General features: G+C 37.9%; 1 protein-coding gene across 1 annotated transcript; it reads left to right on the forward strand.

Annotated features, from left to right (window-relative positions):
• The first annotated feature begins 2,800 nt into the window (after positions 1-2,800).
• On the forward strand, positions 2,801-15,415 carry TNFAIP6 (TNF alpha induced protein 6). The gene is made up of 6 exons (XM_008138695.3): positions 2,801-2,986; positions 5,989-6,126; positions 7,822-7,983; positions 11,785-12,013; positions 13,402-13,442; positions 14,733-15,415. The coding sequence occupies exons 1-6, from the start codon at positions 2,893-2,895 to the stop codon at positions 14,900-14,902; spliced, it is 834 nt and encodes a 277-aa protein (XP_008136917.1). The 5' UTR covers positions 2,801-2,892; the 3' UTR covers positions 14,903-15,415.
• Positions 15,416-22,558: the final 7,143 nt, after the last annotated feature.

Consider the following 22,558-nt stretch of genomic DNA (forward strand, 5'->3'; position numbering starts at 1 on the left):
AATAATCAGCTGCCCATTGGATATCGAGCCCACAACCCCGGCATGTGCCCTTGACAGAATCAAACCTGGGACCCTTCAGTCCGCAGGCCAACACTCTATTCACTGAGCCAAACCAGCCAGGGCTCTTCTTTCCTTCTTATTCTCCCCTGGTTCCCACTCACACCTATTGTATCTTTTCCGTATAAAAACCTCCTTTTCTTTTCTTCTACAATAGAATTGAACACCCTCTTGTGGACAAAAAAGGAGCCACATACTAAACCTGACAAGCTCAGGGGAGGCCAGCATGGCAGGCCCTACAGAGTCAGAGACCAAAAGTACCCACAGAGGATGATCGGAACATAAATATTCCTAACTAAGAGTGGGTCATGAGGGTCTTCTTCATATCCTAGGCCTGTAGCTTCCTGGACAAAGGTCAATTTTACCTTAAGTGAGCCTGTCCATTGTCTGTTTGCATCTAGGATAACATACATTTGAATTGTCAGAATAACCTCCTTTATCAGACCCCTTAAGGCACAACCAGACACCAGAGCAGGAGACCACAGAATCCCTCATTGTTATCTTGTTTTCTGAATACCATCTCTATGTGCTATCAATATTATTAACTATCCTGTACCCACCAGTATATAAGAAGTATGTGTCCCTCCCCTTTACTTTTTATCCAATTCCAGAGATTTCCCCACTTTGCTTTCTCTCGCTCCCTTAATCTACCACCAATGGAATTCATGTAACCCTCCTTATGTCTCCACTTTTGATTCTAATGTCTACAATAATCTGCAAAACTGTCATTTTTTTTTTTTTGGAGCATTGTCTCAATTCATGGAGATTTTGCTTCCTGGAAATTGTCGACAGTTTGGTTCAAATAAACTCATGAAATTTCTCTAAAGGTTTGGACATTTCTAAAGTCGAAACCCTCAAAACCAGAGGCCACATCATTGGGCACTGTTTTGTATTTGCTGGATGGTAGGAAGGATGGTGTTTCCAAACATTGTACAGAGGTAAGAGGAAATACTTGTCCTCTGCATGGAGAGTTAGGAAAGGGGAAAAGAAATCCTCCACCCTGGATTGGGTTAATCCATCAAAACCATCATTGAATGTTGTTTTTATAGAGGTTGAACATTCGCACCCCGCTCTACCTGGCGCTTCCTTAAAATGCAAATGAACAAAGAAGGGTATCTGCTGTTAGTTATTTGACCTAAGATTAATTTCCAGCCCTTTCCTGAAAGTAATTTTTTATAAATGAGAACTAGGGAAGTTGGGTACTTTGAAGAGATGCAGAGAGGAGGGCATGACCAGAGATTGTGACCAGGCAAAGAACGGGAAGGCTGTGAGGGTTTTGCTGTAGCCTTGCGCAAGTAAAGTTATATTTACTTTCCTAACCACAAACTTAAAATACTCATGCAATTCTGTTTTCCAGAGCAATAATATCAGTTTGTTCCTTCCAACTATTTATTCATCCTGTACTTGCTGACCATGTCTGTCTTCTCCAGGGTCACACCTACCTGGTCTAGACGCTATCTCTCTTGCACCAAACTGAAAACTTTCTAACCCTGTCAGTGAACTAGGATAATACAATGCTCTCCTCTCTCACTTGCCGTGGACCCCAAATAGAGATTTTGAACCCTAATAACTTTATGCATACCTCAGTGAGTGTCCAATAAATTCTGTACCCTCAGCCTAAACCCCCACAACTGCTTTTCTGAGGAGAGATGAGATCAGGCCAAGCCTTCGATGTTCAATGCAGTGATGCCTAAGGGATTTAAGGGATTTCTGGACCAGAAAGTCGTTTTTTTCCAAAGGATTCCAATATCACTGGAGAAATGAGCATAATGGAAGCGAATGGGAGGCAATTTGGCAGCAAGAGTAGAGACACTAGGTAGCAAAGAATGACCTTCAAGAAAGAGAAGCAAAAGCTGCCAAGAAATTGACTGACAATCAACAGGAAATGACATTCACAGCAGAGCAGTGCGGAAAGCACCAGACATGTTACCAAAAGACCCTGCACAAAAAGAAAACAAAATTTGGGATACTTTAAGGTATGACAACTTTGATAATTATTACCTACTATTTTGATCATCTTCAAACTTAGAATGTTGTGGGGAGGCTAGGACCTTATTTTTCTTAACTTTATGACTATCTACCCATTCACCTTTCCCCCAAAAACTTCAAGGATTTGTGGCCTGGGGAAATTAGTGTTAGACTAGCTGCTGGCATGTCCTAAGGCTCTGAAACAAAATTACTTTTCTGGAACTGATGTATTTACCTGATAACCACAATAAACCAAGGACTGCAACAGCCCTTACCCAAGGAGAAAGCAGACAGAGGATAAGGAATCCTACATCACTGGGGATAGTTTAGGACTTGCCAAATTGTGCACACTTTTCCTTTTAAATTTTCTATACAAGCCTGGCAATGTTTAGGGAAAACTGAAGTAAGATAATCAGGGTCAAGTTCATGATCAGTGCTTCATTCCAAACTCCATACTTCATAATTGACTTACTACAAATACTAAGACATTCAGGATTTTCCTTAAAATTCCTACTGACGTTTTTGTTCTTGTTGTTTTTAATGGCTGCTGACTCTGCACCAAGTTACACAAATGTCCTACCAGGAAAGTGTCTGTGATAGACAGAATTAATTAATAAAAATGTAGATGATCACTATCTTTAGCTGTAGTTGCCAATGCAAATGAGTCAGAGGGTTTGCTTCAGACACTGAGTTAATTGTGAAACTCTGCAGCGGGAAATGCCATTGGAGAGTGCTTGCTGACCTCACAGTTGCAAAAACTATTTAAAAAGATGTGGAAACCAGATGTTTCAGTCGCATTGCAGCCTCTGCACTGAGAATTTATCCTGAGGAGTCCCTAATAGGCTATTATTTCTCTACAGCTGAGATATGATCATCCTAATTTACTTATTTGTCTTGCTGTGGGAAGAGGCGCACGGATGGGGATTCAAGAATGGAATTTTTCATAACTCCATATGGCTTGGTAAGAAACTGTACTTATTGAACTTCTGGTTGAGAATGTCACTTCTTTGAATTCGTGGAGAAGCGATTCAAAGCAGTAGATTTTTCTGTTCTGGTCAAGCCTGGTGTTTTCAAAGAAAATGCTTGGGAAAGATAACTTTTGGAATGTCTATACCCTTTTTAAAATAGTGTTCCCGCCTTCTAAGATTTAAAAATAGCTTTTTATAAAGTTGTTCAGTAGGAAATAGAGGTTAATATTTATATTCTATATGAAACTATATTTAAAATTTTTCAAAGCAGATGTGGTGGTATAGTGGGAAATGTTTCTTTAACAAAAACATCAATGTATTGTTTTGTTTTTATTTCAATGCATTTGCAATCAGATTTTATAGCAGGTAATTGTAACAAAATCATAACAGGTAAATCAGAATATACAATAACTTTATAATCATTGCTCCATGTACTCTGACCTGTAGTGTATGTCTTACTTTTTCCAAATATTCTTTTGACTAGTTTGACAAAGTCAATGTATTTCTGAATGCATTCTTACCACTCTGGTTCCTTTTGTTTGAGCTATCCATGTACTTTTCTGCCCTTTTTGTTAGACAAGGAACGTTCCTTTTGCTGCTTTGTTTTGTTAAATGTTAGTGAAGAATTAATTGGACCTAACTGTGAATATAAATAATAAACAAACAAAAAAAGCTAAATACTAAAAGCCCAAAATACCCTTTATAGTATTCTGAACAATGCTTTAATTCTTATGATGCAAATTAATATTGCTTTATGTTCATTATTGTGTTTGATAGTGAAAATATTTTTGAATTCTTAAGAAGAAAATTGAGGGATTCTTGTATAAAATAAAGAAATAAAGAGAAAGCAAAATTAACTTTAGGCCAGAGCATAGTTTTATGCTTGCTAAGCAGTGCACAGTTGTAGAATATTTCAGCATGTTTCTCCCTGGTAATAGTAACTGCAGCCATGCGGATTTAATTAAAAAGCTTGATTTGCAATGCACAGCCTTGCCGCCTCTTTTTTCCAGCTCGAGCCAGTGAACTAGCTTCATGCTGAACACTGAGATCCATTTGGCAAAGCTGGGGTCTGGAATTTACCAGAGAAATGAAGACATCTCTGTTTATTTTCACTGCACACAATCAAACTAAGGAGATAGCCACAGATTTGTTAGACAGGAAAAAGATGGTCATGAAGCTAGTAAGAATTAAACCCATATGGATGAACTTCGAAATGCTGTAAAACTCTCTAATGCTCAAGTAATTAGGAGCTGTTGTCGTTGGTGTTTTTAAAAGTGATTTTGTATTTTACAAAAATATAAACCTGCACAATAGAAATTCTGTCCTGGTGGTAGAGAGAAGCAAACCCAAATGTTTGTTAATAGTGCTGCAAATTTGAGGCTTGGGGTAATTGCACATTGCTCCAATCTGGGACAAATTATTGACCAGTCAGCCTAGCACGAATTGTTTACCATTGGTTAGGTCCATATAGCATGAGAAACTATTTAAGGAGGAAGGAGAGTTGGATTAGAAGGCAGGACTCAGCTAGCAACTATCAAGAACAAGGCACTTGAAACCCTTGGACTCAGTGCCACACCAGTAAAATGAGGAAACAGGGGACCCCTAAGGTTGGTTTTTAACTCTGGTGTCGTAAGTTGAACCAGCGTGAATGGGGACTGTCTGTACTTGCATTGCCCACTAGTGTCCAAGTTGCTTAGGAGTAGGACTTGATCCTCTGCACCTAGCAAACTACCTCATGGTATATGCTCAAAACAACCAGATTGGAAGCTCGTGAAAGTTTCGTTAATGAGACTTTGCCATATGAAGGACAGTGGAAGTAGGTGAGTTTCAAAGGGGAACATGAGTTTCGTGTCCCTTGTGTTCTCTGATCTATACTAGTAAGCATCAAGTTGACTGAGGTCTTCAGTAATGGGCTTTTACCATATAATGTATAAAAGGATCCCTTGGCGTCCAGAAAAAAACAACAACAGAGAAAATACCACACAGCATTCCTATTGAACTGTGGCAGTGTCACCTTCAGCCTGGGGAGGACAGCAAGGAACAATCTTACTAATACTGCTGGCTTCATGTCACTGCATGCCAAGATATATGTGTTCTCATTGGCAATGGTCTTGATGGTGACTGATTGCCCAGGTCAGGGTACAAGGACTGAACCATAATCTGACAATCTACATAGAACTATTAGAGCTACGGTAAGATTATTGCCCCGAGAATCTTTTCTCATCGTTTCCATGGCAAAATGCACTCCAAACTCAAAACAATCCTTTTAAGTAGTGATCTACTGGGAGATAACTCATGTGTGATTTAACACTACCGAAAATATGTTGGGAACAAATGTGAGCTAAAAAAGGACAAAACAGTTAAAGAACTTAGAAACGGGTAATTAGGTGTGCTCAGGATTTTCTCTGTTGCGTTTGAATCTAGTTTTCTTCTCTTTAATGAAATATTTGTTTGCTTTGGATTGCTTTCAACTTTCCCTCTGTTTTTTATTTGTTTACTAAACTCTCAATTATATTGTATTAGTCATTTCCCTCAAATGGATATTGTGGCTTATTTTTCTCCATCATCGCAAGCTGACATAATGGATCAATTTTCATGGTTTCTTTGCCTTCACCTCCTTTTTTTCTCCTATTAGTTACCTTTCCAAGTTTTTATGTAACTTAAAGCCAAAAAAAAAAAAAAAAAGTCAAAACTTGATCACCTTTGGTAGTGTAGAAATGCAATGTTGTACTGAAACCCTTTCAGGCTGTCAGTTCAGAAACTTAATTTAGCCTCAAGTTTCTGTCTCTGTCCCCAGGTTTCCCTAAAATTCCCCCTCATTCATATTTTTCCCCAAAGCTTTCTAATAATGAGAATGTAGCTACCCAATGCTGCTGACCCAAGGAACCCTTTGGCAGGAACAATAGCTGATGTAATCTTCCATCTGAGGTCACAAAATTTCCCTTGTTCTGCAAGAAGGCAAGTAGTGCATTTACGACTTTTTGTGAATTCACAGAACAAGCAGCAGGCGTATATCACAGAGAAGCTCGGTCCGGCAAATACAAACTCACCTACGCAGAAGCAAAGGCGGTGTGTGAATATGAAGGCGGCCGTCTCGCCACCTACAAGCAACTAGAGGCAGCCAGAAAAATTGGTAACTGATTTGACAATGGCTTTCTTTCTTGTTCACCCTTGGGAAAAAATATCCCACCTTTCCTGTAACCCCTTAATAAGACTTCTCTACTCAGCCCTACTAATAGTTCTCTAAGTCCCCATGATATCTCTCATCTCTGCCCCACTGCTTTTCCCATCTTCTCTGCCTACAACTAGCTAGGAAAGTTCCTAATACTAGTAACTTATTTGGGGTTACAACCCACTGTGGGCTAATAAATAAAAATCAAAAGAAAATGAAGGCATCTCGATATCATTTCAATTCCTCAGAAATTTAAAGCCATTGCTATTCATTTTAATATTCCTCTACCTCTTCTTGACTTCTGAGTATGGGTTTCCTCATGTGTTGAGCGATGTTACTATGTTGAGTCTTACAAGAAAATTTACTTGGTAGAAGAAATATTGAATTTAGTGGCTTTTTTCAAAATGTTTCAATTTTTTTTTCTTTTTTTCAACATTAAGTGGGAGAATGCATTTGTATTTCAGGATCAAAAGCTGTGAGGAAGCCGAAACCGGTTTGGCTCAGTCGATAGAGCATCGGCCTGCAGACTCAGGGGTCCCAGGTTCGATTCCGGTCAAGGGCATGTACCTTGGTTGCGGGCACATCCCCAGTGGGGAATGTGCAGGAGGCAGCTGATCGATGTTTCTCTCTCATCTATGTTTCTAACTCTCTATCCCTCTCCCTTCCTCTCTGTAAAAAATCCATAAAATATGTTTAAAAAAAAAAAAAAAGCTGTGAGGAAAAGGAGGATAAGCAAGGTATAAGATGGCAGGAGAAAGGAATTGGGAAGATGACGTCAGGAGACCTAGTGGAAAAACCCAGTAATTAACTAGTTTTATTTATTTATTTATTTATTTAAAAAAGTGGGGGAGGCTGCTACCATCTCTCCTGGGCTTTCAGGAGAACCCAAAGACCACCCTACTTGGAACTCCTCTCCATTGCAGAAAGCCCTTTGCTGATAGAAAAGTACCTGGCAAAGCTTATGCTGGCAAAAATACAGGTGTTCTCCAAAATGCCCCAAAGTCTCCCCAGATAACTGCTCAGCCTGTTCCCACAGGACTGAGTGTGACAGTGACTGGAATGATGGATACAAAGCCAGCGTCATTGCTAGCTGCCCTGGACTTCAAGTAAAATTGTTCTTGGATGCCATTGGCAAGTCTTTAAACAGCCTCTGAACTGAGCAAGAAAAACAGGGCTGAGGCTTTGTTTGAAATTTATGAGCGCTTTTATCCCTCTTCACATTTTAAAAAATACTAGCAATATCTTGATTAATCCTGAAATAGAAATGACTTAAACTATGATTTGGGGGGAAAAAAAAGTTTTCAGGACCGACAGTACTTTCAGAAATTGTCTCATTGCACTGGATAGGTCATTGGTGAAAAGAAGCCAGCTCTGAACATGGAATGTTTTCAGATTCGTGGGGTTATGATTTCGAGTTCACCTTCATCTTTCTTTAATTTTAAGTAATCTATCATTTCTTAGTAAAAGTCAGATGTTATATTTCATATGTGTTTCAATTTTATTTTTTTAAGAAAACCGTTTTTCTCCTTTTACATGAACTGAATTTGGGCAGCTAAGAAGCTGTCGGTGTTGGAAGGGACCATCTTTGTAAAGATGATGTTCTCTCAGCTGAGCCAGTTTACCTGTTAAGTGTAAAACCCTTTCATTCTCTTGCAGGATTTCATGTCTGTGCTGCTGGGTGGATGGCCAAGGGCAGAGTTGGATACCCCATTGTGAAGCCAGGGCCCCACTGTGGATTTGGAAAAATTGGTGTTATTGATTACGGAATCCGTCTCAATAGGAGTGAAAGATGGGATGCCTATTGCTACAATCCACATGGTTTGTTAAAAATAATAATTTTTTACTTTGCAAAAACAGTTACATGTTACTACGATGTTGTTAAAATGAAATAGCTTATTTTTCCAGAGATAAATCAGTTTAGTGATAGTAATTAGTAACTATCATTCATAGAGTGATTATGCTGTGTCAATCTGCACTGTCACTCAATATTCACCACCCTACAAGGAGCTATTTTTATACCCATTTTAGAAATCAGGAAACTGAGAGTTAAGAATTGAAGCAACTTACCCAAAATTATGTAGCCAATAATTAGTAGGCAGGCAGAATTGTGAATTTAGGTCTTGTTTGTGCCATGGAACTTCCTGACCACAAAGGAGGAGGGGAAAAAGCAGGTTATGAACTCACACTTAATTAACTAAAACAATAAAGTGGTACTACCAAATGTTAACTGTTCCAAGTTATCCCTTTGCTGGAATGGGGAAAAGGAAACAGAATAAACAGGCTTCCTAATTTATTTTTGTGCATCAATTCTTAGACTTCCAAACTAAGCAACTCTCACTCTGTGGTTTGTTTCAATAGTTACATATTAAGTATACTAGTCATTATTATATAGTATATTTTTATTCCTATTCTTATTCCATGGTGGGTTGTAGCTAGGAAAACTTTAAAGAGCAAAATTAACTCTTTATAATTACTATAAAGAGTTACTCTTTGTTCATATTCTTGGAGAAAAAAAATACACTAATCCTTTTGGATGTAATTTCTCCAGGATAATATTACAAAGTGTTAAAATGTGTCACAAAGTCTTTCCTGCATTTATGATCATAAACATCCTCAGGTGGTGTCCCATTTGTATCTACCTTATAAGAAAGTCCATAACACAGAAGAGAATTACAATGAAGTTTCAGAATATTATTATAGAATTTATTATTTAATGATATAAACTAGTGTTCTCATGCTTTTGACTAATCTATATCTCAATGTAATGTGTATTTCATGTAGAAAAGAATTTTGCCTAGAGCTAGCACCTATTCCCACTTGAGACCAAATATGAATAAATGCAGTGCATTTATATAGGACTATAATTTCCAAATCACTTTGAGATACTTTAAGCCTATCCAGTACTACACTGTATTTAATCCTATATTTAGTCATTGTTAATAATTCATAAACCTTCTTTCCCTTCTCTCTCTTTCTCTCTTTCTTTTTCTTCAATATATTTATACAGGCAACTTTCTTTTAACTCTCAAGAGTAACTTTTATTTCCAAATATATTCTCTGATTCTTCTTTTGCTTGATAAATTTGAGGCTCTCTGAGCATCTATTCCATTGTTTTCATAAGTCAAAGTCTAGGAGAGATGATGAAGTGCTAATGGAAAGTTTCTTACAGTATTTTATTGCCCCTTTGTAAAAATATTACTTTAATTATAAATTTTTATAAGCTTCTTTTACTTCTCATAGAAGCTGGATACTGTTTACTCTGTAAATATGTGTACAGAATCCTGAATTCAATGATATGCTGATTATTTAGGATATGGTTAACTACATGGCAAATGAGGACTGCCTCAACTAGCATTGGGAGAAGAGCTCATTGAAAAATAATTGGCATAAAAAATTATAACAATCAGAAAAAATAAGATAATTATTGTTAATTACTCAATATCACCAAATTACAGCTGATTGAAGTCAGAAGAATAGGGTCATTAAGAAATGTTTAGAAGTAAACTTGCTCATTCAAGTTCTGAATGTATGACCTGATGTTGACTGCTTTTTATATGAACTCTTTTTAAACAATAATTCTTTATTGTTGAAAGTATTACATATGTCCCTTTTTTCCCCTCATTGACCCCCTCCAGCCCACCCCCGATGCCCGCCCCAGGCCTTCACCACCCTATTGTCTGTGTATATGAACACTTTTAAACCAATTAAGTCCTCAGGGACCTAATCAACTTTGTGAATCTGTCCCTTTCTAAATAAAAAGAGATGAGGCAATAAGTACATATGTAACATAAAATATACAGCTGAATAGACATAGCTAATTAGACAACTAAAATAATCCAATATTTGAATTTTTATCCTAATCTAAAGATATATACAACAAAGAAAGGGCGCTATGGGGCAGAGCGAGTAACTCCAAACGCTGGCACTGTACAGACTTATGAACACATATACACTATGTATTGTGTAAATTGTAATAATACAATAAGAATAACTTACATTTTGTATAACATCCTTTTTTTAAATCTTATTTGTTGGGTATGAACATATCGCTTTTTAAAAAATATACTTCTTTATTGATTTAAGAGAGGAAGGGAGAAGGAGAGATAGAAACATCATTGATCGGCTCCCTCCCGCTCAGCCCCTACTGGGGATCAAGCCCACAACCCAGGCATGTGCTCCTGGCTGGAATTGAACCCAGGACCCTGCAGTCCACAGGCCGATGCTCTATCCACTGGGCAAAACAGGCTAGAGCTGTATAATGTCCTTAAGTTATCATCTATATTTTATCCTCAGAATAATCCTGGGTGGGAAGTAATAGGAGAGGCATGATTACATTCAATTACCAATGAAGAAACAGGTACAGGATGGTCACAGAGTGCTCAAACCAGATCTATGACCTTCCTTTTTTTTTTTTTTTTAATATATTTTTATTGATTTCAGAGAGGAAGGGAGAGGGAGAGAAACATCATTGATAAGAGAGAATCATCCATTGGCTGCCTCCCACATGCCCTGCACTGGGGATTGAGCCCAAACCTTGATGTCCTGGTTCACAGTTCGATGCTCAACCACTGAGCTATGCCGGCCAGGCTCTGACCTCCCAGCCTTTCTAAGATCCTGTTCTGCCTTAGAGATAAGCTTCCTTAACTTCAATGGCAGTAAGAATTCTAACAAGATTTTTTAAAAATAGTTACTTTAATGGAGAATGTTCTTGGAAAAAACCTCTAATTGATAAAGTGAAAAATACCTTCAAATGCTACCCAGAGTCAGCACTAGCATCACCACTCAGATTATTTTTGAGTTTCCAGGTTTGGTTTGGTCTTTCAAGATACTGGATACTTACTTGATATGGAATTAAAATTAATCAGGCCCCTCCATACTTTTCTCTCTAGGTCATACTGTGAGTGATTAGTTCTGGAAGAGGTTGTTCTTATAACAGGTTATGTGACACAACATAAATCTGTAAAATGAAAAATAACTTAAAAAAACATAAATATCTTAACCAATTCCTCAAATAAGATTAAGATGTTAGTTTAAAACCAGGAAAAAGAGTATAGGAAGATTATAAATTATTCCTTTCAGCTGGATTAGAGTGACCTCCAGGGTCTTTTGTAATCTTGAAATTCTATAATGATTTCCCAAACAGAATATATTGGACTCATTAGTCTACATATTCCAGTCCCTAAAGACACAGTGGTGACACCACAAGACAAAAACATCTGACTGGGCTGGTAGTAACATGAATATATGTATTTGTCAAAACATATGGAAGGGTTCACATAATATTTGTGCATTATATGCTTAAAAAAAAAAAAAGACATCCCTCAAAAAAATGTAACCAAGGATACAATTAATTAACTATTTTTTTTGCTATCTTTTTAAATTCACAAGTGTCTGCTTATTTTAGAGAATTGAACAACTATTAATGAAAAATACATTTATTCTTTAGCTACAGGAATACATTATATACTATAGATGCTGTATGTTAAGCCATTTCTTTACTTTTTCATAAAGGGTTACAAATAAACGAACACTAAGACGTGAATATCATTTTAAAGTAGGAATAATTTTTTCTAATGCTTTCTTATCTTTCCTCCCCCCCCCCACCCCCGCCCATTTCAGCAAAAGAATGTGGTGGAATTTTTACAGATCCAAAGAGAATTTTTAAATCTCCAGGCTTCCCAAATGAGTATGATGATAACCAAATCTGCTACTGGCACATTAGACTCAAGTATGGTCAGCGTATTCACCTGAGTTTTTTGGACTTTGACCTTGAAGATGACCCATCTTGCTTGGCTGACTATGTTGAAATCTATGACAGTTACGATGATATCCATGGCTTTGTGGGAAGGTACGTGTTGTTTCCCATACAGAAAGTTAAAGGAACATTCAATATTGTGTTTGATGTTTCTTTAATTTTTCCCCAACTGTACCTACAATATTGATTTTCCAGTGTTCCTACACTCCTACAACACCATATCCTTTTTTAACAAAGATTTTTCTTAGCATGTTAAGTCATAGTCAGTTGCTACTTATTATTAAAATAGTGATAGCTGCCTTTTGATTATTGTTAAGTTGTAACAATTATTTAAATAGTCTATTTATGAAGACCTCAAGATTGACTAACAACATGAGGGAGAAAGATGTGAGATGAGAAATATGTTGGGGTTTTTAAGTGTTCTAATTTCTGTCAACCTTTAAAAAATAATTATAAATTCAGTAATTGGTGCCTTTCTCTGTGTACAAAGCAATGGGCTAAGTATTGTGGGTATATGGCAAATAAGCAAAGCATAGCCCCTGCTTTCATACAAGTTAGCTAAACCTGCAAAGGGCAGCTCCTTAAAAATAGCTTTCTTTGCCATAAAAAACAAGTGCTCTTTTCCGCAATATTTCTTTCTCCCTTGGTCTTCAACATGCTGGGACATAATTTTTTTGTGTTCTCTCCTTAAATCTTTAATGCAGTTTACATTTTCAGAGCCTTACAAAATATTTCAATTTAAAGAGTGTGCAATTAGGTGTTTTATATATTCAGGTCACCATTTAATACTGTGTATTTTAGACTATCCATTATCAATAGAATATCAATTCTCCATTATCCATGACTATATATAAAAATATATATACTCTTTTTAAAGGTCTTCAACAGGCTATAAATTTATATTGTGTAACTTATCTTTATAATAGATCCCCCTCCCCCCTCTGGAATAAATTACACTTTCAAAAACTGACAAAACTCAACGTTTATATAATGTGCAAGGGAGTTCTTTTCAAGATATGATTCGTATAAAAATGAAACCCTCTTATATCTATAAGGTCCAAGTAATTTTTCCACCTTTAAATCTGTCTACTCCAGAATTCAAAATATAATACTACCAACTATACACCCATTGACTTTCAATTGTGACAAAAACTTTATGAGATTAATTAGAGACAAATTTTTAATTTTTTCAAGAAGATTCAAATTGTCTGCTACACAAATAGTTTTGTAGGTGCACAGAGTAGAAATGCCACATATCCTTTCTTAAGAATCTCATTAATAGTTTGAGAAGTTTACTTCAAATAATGTACATTGTTCTCCCTTACAAATTCAAACTTTAAAAAAGCAATAAGACATCATAAAATAACAGGAAAATAAGCCATTACCTGGGGGAAATAAAGCACTTTAGTTATCAGTAAGAGCTCATTGCAATGTCTGTATAATGTTCATTCGTGTGAATTCTCTTTAAAATTCCCTTTCAGATACTGTGGAGATGAGCTTCCAGAAGACATCATTAGTACAGGTAAGGGCTCTAAATTAAGGAGCAAAACTATGATTTGTTTTCCCTCAGTGTCACTGAAAGTGAAGGACCCCGTAGTCATCACTGTTTACTTTTTTAAAGTTGAGAGACCTGCTTGCTGACTTATAAATTCCAAGTATTTATTTATACCTAAAGAAAGATCCGTGCCAACTCCTTGCACTGAAAACGTGTAGACTCTTGTTATTTGTGGGAAATACAGGCTGAGATAGTCTTGAGTCTGCAAATCCATGAATACTGCCGTGGCTTATGATTTCCATAAAATGTAATAAAAGGCCAAGATTTTTCATTGATAAAGAATTAAAGTAATTTATTAAGTTGTTAAAAATACCGTCTATCACTGAAAAATTTTTACCTTCTTTATTGCATTTTTATCTTAGTATAGCATTTCCCAGGGAGAGTTGTAAAGAACACAGTACTGTGAAATGTTTTTAATAGGTGTTACATGAGAAAGGGCTCGTAGGTCAGGTAAATTTGGGTAACATTGAGTTAAATAATGTTAGACAGGTTTCTTCATTTGAAGATGTCAGAGACTTTTTAATATGTTAATTATGCATAGCAAGCCTCAAACGGTTAGCTATGGTAGGTAACCTTTTCCAAATCTTTTTTCTCCTGCACATTATTTTGTGTGACTTTGTTCCACGAAATGTAGCTCAAGAAATGTCCTTATAGTAGCATAAATTTATCTCATTAAGTAATACCACTGCTATTAATCCAAACTCATATTTTCTGACTAAGAACTTGTATTTTCTTAGATATCATTTTTAATGTACTCACCAGCATTAGTATTTGGTGTTTTGCATGCTCAATTTTTCCTCCAAGCCATTAAATTATCACATTACTATGCAACTAAAAATAATAGTCCTTAAGCTCAGATACTGCTACCTAAATTATTCCCACGCCCTAGCCTTTCAGTACCCACAATTCTCATTTATTTGTCATTATTGCAAGACATGGAACTACTTGTTCAATTCTTGAATGAATAACACTTAAAACTTATTAATTCATTACTCTGTTACAATTTCCCTAGGATTGGTAGAGTATTAAACCTTTTGTTTATCTCTATTTTTTTTCTTGAGGATATATTTTATGTTAACAGAAAGTTAAAAGAAGACATCATATGAGCTGTAGGAGGTAGCTGGGAGATGAGAACTCTATTTTTAAAGAGAGAGAGAGGGGGGTAGAGTCAAAAGGAAGCCCTGAAACTTGCCATTTTTGTCAGCTAAATTAAAGGAGAGTAACATCTTTCTTCTTTTGCATCCTCTTCCTCCCCAGGAAATGTCATGACCTTAAAGTTTCTAAGTGATGCTTCAGTGACTGCAGGAGGTTTCCAAATCAAATATGTTGCAGTGGATCCTCTATCGAAATCCAGTCAAGGAAAAAATACAAGTACTACTTCTACTGGAAATAAAAACATTTTAGTTGGAAGATTTAGCCATTTATAAAACAAAACAGGACATTTAGTATTTATGTTTGTATCTTTTGGAACTCCTTGGATCTCACTTTTATATTATTATTATTGTTATTAACATTTATTTATTACTTTTCTAGATGTAAATGTTATGCCTGATAATTTTGAGGAAATTGGAAAATACAGAAAATTTTAAATGAGAAAATAAAATCTCTCATAATCCCACTGCATGAAAATAACAGGTGTTAACATTTATATATTTTTCTTTTAGTCATTTTTTTATTTGTGGTATCTGTATATATGTTCCTATTTGTATTTGAAGTTTTGGAATTCTGCTCTATATCACTATATCTTGTGTGTTTTTTTAAACCTTGAGCTATCTGACTTAAGTATTTTCCCATAACATTGGGTATTATGTAAAAACATGATTTTGAACAGCTGTAAATTGTTCCATATGATTATTCCATACTTTATTTAAGCCTGTCTCTATTGTGGGAATTTTAGGTTGTCTTCATAAACATTGCTTCAATAAACATCTTTGAACATATGCATTTGTACAGCTCTCTAATCATTTGGGGGAGGGTCCTAGAAGTGGAATTACTGAGTCAGAGATTAATTAAAATGGAATTTTCTTTTTTGATAAGCAAAAATGACGTAACATTGTGGTTTTGTTGCCAGAGGATGGCGTGGGTGAAATTCCTCCATTGCCAGTGTGAGTGGGGTACTTGCGATATCTTGAGAAAAAGCATTATCTAAGATGCACTCAGGAGAATGGATGATTTTCATTTGTGTGAAATTATATTCCTCAGTTTGCGAAGTCCCATTTCTCTTCATCTAGTCCTGGAAAATGTGCAGCTGGGGCTTCAATAAAGCTAGAAGTAAAGCCAGGGTCCAGAGAGTTTCTGTTCCATGGTGGAGTTGGGTCCGATGTAACATCAGGCTGAAGTCCATTAGTCCATTGTGTGGAATCCACATCCATGTGGGCCACCTGGGTGAGTGCAGAGTGTGCAATCCCCACAAGCCAGGAGCACCAAAGGGCCCAGAGAGCGAACTCCCTTTGTTCAGGAGCTTCTGTATCTCAGATTTCACACCTTCGCAGTGGCCACGCCTATTTTGGCCAATGCCCTGCTCTCAGGTGTGACTAACAGATAAACACCTTCTCCCATCACCCAGACCTCACTGGGCATGTGTCTAAATTGCAGCTTCCCTCTGCTCCTTTCCAGTTATTAATATTATAACCAGATTATTACAACATGGGGTGGGGGGCAGATGCAGGATAGAAGGGGACAATAGAGGGGGGAGGGGGGATCTGTAATATCTTCAACAGTAAAGATTTTTTAAAAACACAGGTTATTACAATGATATCAGTTTGAATTTGCAGTGTGATTGATGGTTGGTTTACATATATATTTTTATCAAATTTTATTTCTTCTGTGAATTATTTTTCTACTAGTGGCCCGGTGCACGAAATTCGTGCACATTAAAAGGGGGACCCAGAGTCAAGTCCCCACCCACACACATGCACCTCAAAATCACGTGAGATCCAGACCCGGCAGCCCCCTGCATTGGGCTAGATCCAGACCTGGCCAGTCACACCTGCTGAGCAGGGGGCATAGCCTCAGGTCCCCTGGCCCGGCGTCAAAATGGGGGGCGTGGCCTGAGGTCCCCAGAAAGGGGAGGGGATATGCCTTGAGGTCCCCCATCAAGCCCCATGTTGGGGGGGACATGGCCTGAGATCCCCTGTCAAGCCCCGCCAGGCAAGGGGTCTCAGCCTCAGGTCCCCTGGCGTGGTGCTGGGGCGGGGTGTGTGGCCTGAGGTCCCCCAGCCTGGTGCCAGGGTGGGTGGCATGGCCTGAAGTCCCCTGTCAAGCCCCACCTGGTGGAGGTCACGGCCTGAGGTCCCCCAGCCTGGTGCCAGGGCAGGAGGCAAGGCCTGAGGTCCCTGAGCCTGACTTTAGGGCATGGGTCAGGGTCTGAGGTCCCCTGTCAAGACCCACGGGGACTGGGGAGGGCGTAGCCTCAGGTTCCTGCTGATTGCTCGTTAAGGCTCCTTAAGGGAACTTGGCCTCAGCTGTGGGTGCAGCCATCTTTGTGATGGAGTGATGGTCAATTAGCATATTCCCTCTTTATTAGATAGGATGCCTTTCACCCATTTTTTTTAAACCTGTGTCATCTTTTCTCTTACTGATTTATAAGAAATCATTATATATTAGGTATATGATTTCATGTCTGTCATACATGTTGCAATGTAATTTTGTTTGTAGTTTGATTTTTTTATAATGTTTTTAATGCACTAAAAGTTAAATTTTAGTTGCTGTCATACTTATTGCTGCAGTCCCTTTATGTTTAGCATGAATATTCCCATTACAAATTGTCGGATGAACTCAAAAAGAATTAAGAGGCTTTGCTAGAATATAAATGACAGAGAGTTAGTCAAGGATCTTAGAGTTTGCACACTGGAAACACAGCTAAGCAAAACCTAGTTGTGTTCTGAAGGAGAAAGGAAAGCTGAGGGTTGGTTCTCATAGTATATAGTGCAATCTTAAGAAGAATCAGTCCTGAGTTCTTACTGTCAGGATTGGTCCAAGTTGTTGCACACAAAACAGGGGCCACATACTAAGCACGACAAGCTCAGGGAAGGCCTGAATGACTGGCCCTACAAACTGAGAGTCCAAAAGCAACCACCTAAGATGGTCTGAACATAAAAATTCATAACTAACAAGTCATGGCAGGTAGTCACATCCTAGGCCTGTGGCTTCCTTGACAAAGGTCAATGCTTACTTTAAGTGAGTCTGTCTATTATCTTTTTGCATCTAAAGTGACATACCTTTGGAATGTCAGAGTAATCCCCTTTTTCCAGACCCCCTCAAGGTACACCTACAATATCAGAGCAGCGATCACAGAACCCTTTATTGTTATCTTGTTCTCCCGCATACCGTTTCCATGGGCTGTAAATGTTAATTGTTATCTATCCTATACCCACCAATGTAGAAGAAGTATTTGTCTCTCCATTTTAGTCTCTATCCAATCTCAGAGATTTCCTGGCTTTGCTTTCTCCCACCTCCCTAATCTACCACCCATGAATTTCATGTACCCCCATTTACGTCTCCTCCTTTGATTCTAATGTATAAAATAAGCTGCAAAACTGTCATTCTCCACAGTATTTTCTCAATTCATTGAGATTTTGCTTCCTGGCAATTGTTGTCAGTGTGGCTCTCAAATAAACACATGAAAATTCTCTCCAGGTAATCTTCAGATGTTCAGTGGTCTGGACAATGGAACAGTTTCTTCTTGAGGTCATTCAGATGGTCATCAAACTGGTGCAGGCCTGGAAAGTTAAGGAAGTTCCCAGACTAATTAAGGCAAGAAGAGAATTGTTTCCTCATGCCTCAGCCTACTTTGTTTTAATAATTTAGTAGCATGACCATAGTGAGTCCATTTTCTATCTTCACTCTATTCCTCGAAGTTCAGATATATACTCATTTACATTTTATTCTTGTTGCTTTATGGCTTTGCTTTTTTAGAAGGAAAAAGTCATAGTTGCTATTTTGTATATGAGGGGTAAAGTCACTATCTAATTAAATTTAACAAAAATGTATGTGCTAGGTACTATTCTGGACACTTGGGAAACACCCAAGAACCAAATGAACAAAAATCCCTAGACTTGCGGAGCTTATGTTCTGGTGGGGGGAGAGACACAATAATCAATAAATATGCTAAATTAGTAAACTGCATGCAGGAAATAAATGTTGTATTTCTTATTAAACTAAATGGAATAAGTGTAGATTGAAAAAAAAAAGGGGGGGAGGGCTATGAACTAAACCCTGGAAGAGGAAGATTAGCAGAGAAGACTGAATTAGGAGGAAAATCCTTTGTGGTCCTAGAAGCCAAGTGGAAAATGTATCAAGTTAGAGGAAATGATCAACTGTGCTAAATACTGCCAGTAGGTCTACAAATGAGTACTGAATCTAGCAACATTGAATCTAGCAACATGAAGATCGTTGGTGACTTTATTGAACAATTTCAATGGGGAGAAGGCAAAGACCCAGTTGGAGTTTATTGAAGATGGATCTAGAGGAGAGGACTGGAGATAGTGAAGCTGCCTAACAAGGGAGTGGTAGCTGTCAGGGGAACTGAGTTGAAAGAAGGCTTTCCTGTTGGGAGTAAATTTAGAGCAGGGAGAGATATTACAGCACTCTCCTTGAATCTGGGTAGCAATCAGGGTCCTTGCAGGAAGTAGACGGCACAGTCAAAAGAAAGAGGCTGAAGAGACTATTACAGAGGTACGGGCTTACTTACGGGAAGCTCCCAATGGCTGGTGAATCACTGGGTGTTCACCAAAGATGGAGATTCCCCCGAAGAGGAAAGTCAGGGACATTGATCTGAATCCAGAGAAGGGGCTTCGGTGCTAGCAAAGGGTTGTAAACAGAAGTTGGAACAGAGCTTCTGCCAACCCCAGTCAGTGGGGAGCGATTGTGGATGAACACCCCAGCTTCTGCCTCCTGCCACCTTTCTATGTCCTGGTGGTGCCTCCCCTTGTCTGTGTTCAAGTGGAATTCAGAGCACAAGGAAACCTGGTTGATGCTATCCACAGAGATCAGTGCCAGAGCAAGGAGGAGAAGGCAGAATACAGATCTGGAGGAGCAAAAGGAGGGCACCTTGCACAGCAGGTGACAGGAGGCGGGATCTAGTGCTCAAGGAGAGGGACAGGCACTAGATAGGAAGAAGGGCAGTCCTTTTACAGAAGGGGTTCTTAATTTTGTGTGTGCCATGAACTCGTTAATAATTAAACCTATGGACACTTCTCAGAATAATTTTTTTAAATGCACAAAATACTTTGGAGTACAAAAAACTAATTTTATTGAAATTCAAATCACTTTAGAAATAGAACCTGTGATATCTTAATGTATGTGCTTCTTTATTAATGTTATAAATAATAAGATCTAGCAGTGGTCCTAATAACTATTATAATTTCAAAATAGGCATGCTTGTATGTACCACATTATGTGAAAACTGTTTCACGATATGAATATGATATCTACTGGTGACAAAAGCGTAGGTATTGTTAATGCTATGGTGGTTTACTGTAGCTTGCTATTTACATCATAGTTTAAGGGAATGCTAGAATTAAGTTAAGAGTTCATGGAAATAAAGATTCATTTTTGCATGCAAGATCACCAATGCCTGGATTCAGTCCAAAGATCCGTTAGGAGGAAGGCAGAGTGTGAGGACACAGAAGCTGACCTGTGGAGAGATACATGGAAATCTGCAGAGCAACTATTCGCACTTCTCATTGAAGAGTCAATTCATGAGTCAAGAGTGAGGATGGAGAAGTAGCTATAAAAGGTTTGACCAGACAGGAGAAGGCATGAGACAGTCTTCTAGAAAAGAAGGAAAATAAACAGACTAGGGAAATGGCATGCCAGTCATTATCAAGCGGCATTAAGGGCCCATTTAACGTTTGTAGGAGACTTTAATAAAAGACTGGTCAGCAAGGTAATGGTTTCCTCCAGCCATTTTCAGCTACACAAGAACAAAGACATGTTATGGAGGGAGCTGGAGTCACCAACATTGGGGTTCTGCCAAGTGAGTGTGGCAAAAGGGGCCAAGGGCGCAGAGGGTGTACATAGGAAGGGAATGTAATGATAACCCATGGAAATTGGTTTGATATGGGGGAAAAGAGAACATCAAGGAAATGAGGGACAGTGAAAAAAGTGGTGACTGGATAAAGCGAAGGTCCCACAAGGGCTCAAAGGACTGTAGAATCAGGGTTTGTAAGATAGGAAGTAAAGAATGAGATTTTAACCTAGCCGGTTTGGCTCAGTGAATAGAGCATCAGCCCTGGGAATGAAGGGTCCCTGGTTAAATTCCCGTCAAGAGCACGTACCTCAGGTGGAGGTTCAATCCCTGGCCCTGGTCGGGGCAAGTGTGGGAGGCAACCAATCAATATGTGTCTCTCACATCTATGTTTAGCTCTCTTGGTCTCTCCCTCTCTCTTCCACTATCTCTAAATATAAATAAATAAATAAAAATAAATAAATAAATAAATAAATGGAAAAATGTCCTCAAGTGAGGATTAACAACAAGAAGAAAGAATGAGATTTTAAATATAACCTGTTATGGTAGGCAGACTAGTGCCCCCTTCCCAACAGGTCTACGTACTAATCCCAAGAATTTGTGAATGTTACCGTATGTGTCAAAAGAGATTTTGCACATGTAAGTGAAGAACCGTAAAATGGGATATTATCCTGGAGTATCCCAGGGGGCCCAATGTGATCACAGGGGTCCTTAAAAGTGACTGAGGGAGGCATACCAAAAAAGAGAGTCAAAGAGATCTGACAAAAAATGTGGGAGCAGAGAGATGCATCTTTGATGGATTTGAAGATGGAAGAAAGTGCTGTGAGCCAAGAAATGCGGGTGGCCTCTGGAAGCTGGCAAAGGCAAGGGAAGAGATTCTCCCCTAGAGCTTCCGGAACGAATTCATCCTGCTAACAGCTTGATTCTGGCCCAAGGAGACCAAGGTCAGACTTCTGAACAACAGAACTCTAAGATAATACATTCATATTGTTCTAAGCCACTGTGTCACACTTTTTTCTGGCAGCGATAAAAAACGAACAAACCTTTTAATCAGTTCCATGCAGGCTTAGACTTTGAGGAATTCAAGTATAAGTCTAAGTGACAAAGCATAAACAAGAAGAAGCAGTAAACAGAAGATAGCTATTTTTCTAAACTTGGAGAAATTAGCTTAGGTGAATAATATTTAAACTAGAACAACATCTCTCCGTTTATATGTTTTTTTGCCAACATCTAATACATTTTTTATATGCTTTCTCATAAATTTTTTTTCACTCTTTTCCTCACTTCCATAGGCTTTTTGGTCTTTATCAGATTCACATTTTTTGTTGTTGTTTCCTTTGGAAGTTATGATGAATGGGATATAAATAGGAAATTGAAGAATGTGTGTAAATTTGAAAAGTATAATGCACTCTAGGATATAAGATATTATATTACTCATAAAGATGATGAATTTAAATCCTCTAAGACTTTCCTGAAAATATTCAGATGTGTGAAATATTTAGAATGATATTAAATGCCACAGACCTATATTTATTGATAATGATATTATTACCACAGACCTATATTCCCCTATATCTCAATAGTGTAGTGACAGTAGTGTACACAGGGACAGAAACAGGAAATAATGACTCCTAGAGATTTAGCTGGATCATTTTCAAGCCTCCTCACCAAGGTTTGGGATACATTATGATTATATTCTAAAACCTATAGAAATAGTTGGAAAGGAAATACATGCTTTTTTTAGTAAATTGCTAAGTGACCTTGTAGAACATTTTTAAAAATTTGATTTTCTTGCCCAGCCAGCATGGTTCAGTGGTTGAGCATTGAACGATGAATCAGAGGTCACGGTTCGATTCCCAGTCAGGACCTATACCCGGGTTGCGGGTTCAATTCCCAGTGAGGGATGTGCAAGAGGCAGCTAACCAGTGATTCTTTCTCATTATTGATGTCTCTATCTCTCTCTCCCTCTCCCTTCTTCTCTGAAATCAATAACAATATATTTTAAAAATTTTGATTTTCTTTATTCAATTTAACATCTTTTTGTATGTCTACTTTAATATTCTTTACATTCTACTAATACCATCTTATTTGAATGTTTTCAGTTTAAGACCTG

The sequence above is a fragment of the Eptesicus fuscus genome, chromosome 11 (genome assembly GCF_027574615.1).
Source record: "Eptesicus fuscus isolate TK198812 chromosome 11, DD_ASM_mEF_20220401, whole genome shotgun sequence".
Taxonomy (NCBI): Eukaryota; Metazoa; Chordata; class Mammalia; order Chiroptera; family Vespertilionidae; genus Eptesicus; species Eptesicus fuscus.

Coding starts and splice junctions, on each gene's coding strand:
- TNFAIP6 (XM_008138695.3), top strand. CDS start 2,893: ATGATCATCCTAATTTACTTATTTGTCTTGCTGTGGGAAGAGGCGCAC. Junction 6,127..7,821: donor AGAGGCAGCCAGAAAAATTG/GTAACTGATTTG, acceptor ATTCTCTTGCAG/GATTTCATGTCTGTGCTGCT. Junction 13,443..14,732: donor AGAAGACATCATTAGTACAG/GTAAGGGCTCTA, acceptor CTTCCTCCCCAG/GAAATGTCATGACCTTAAAG.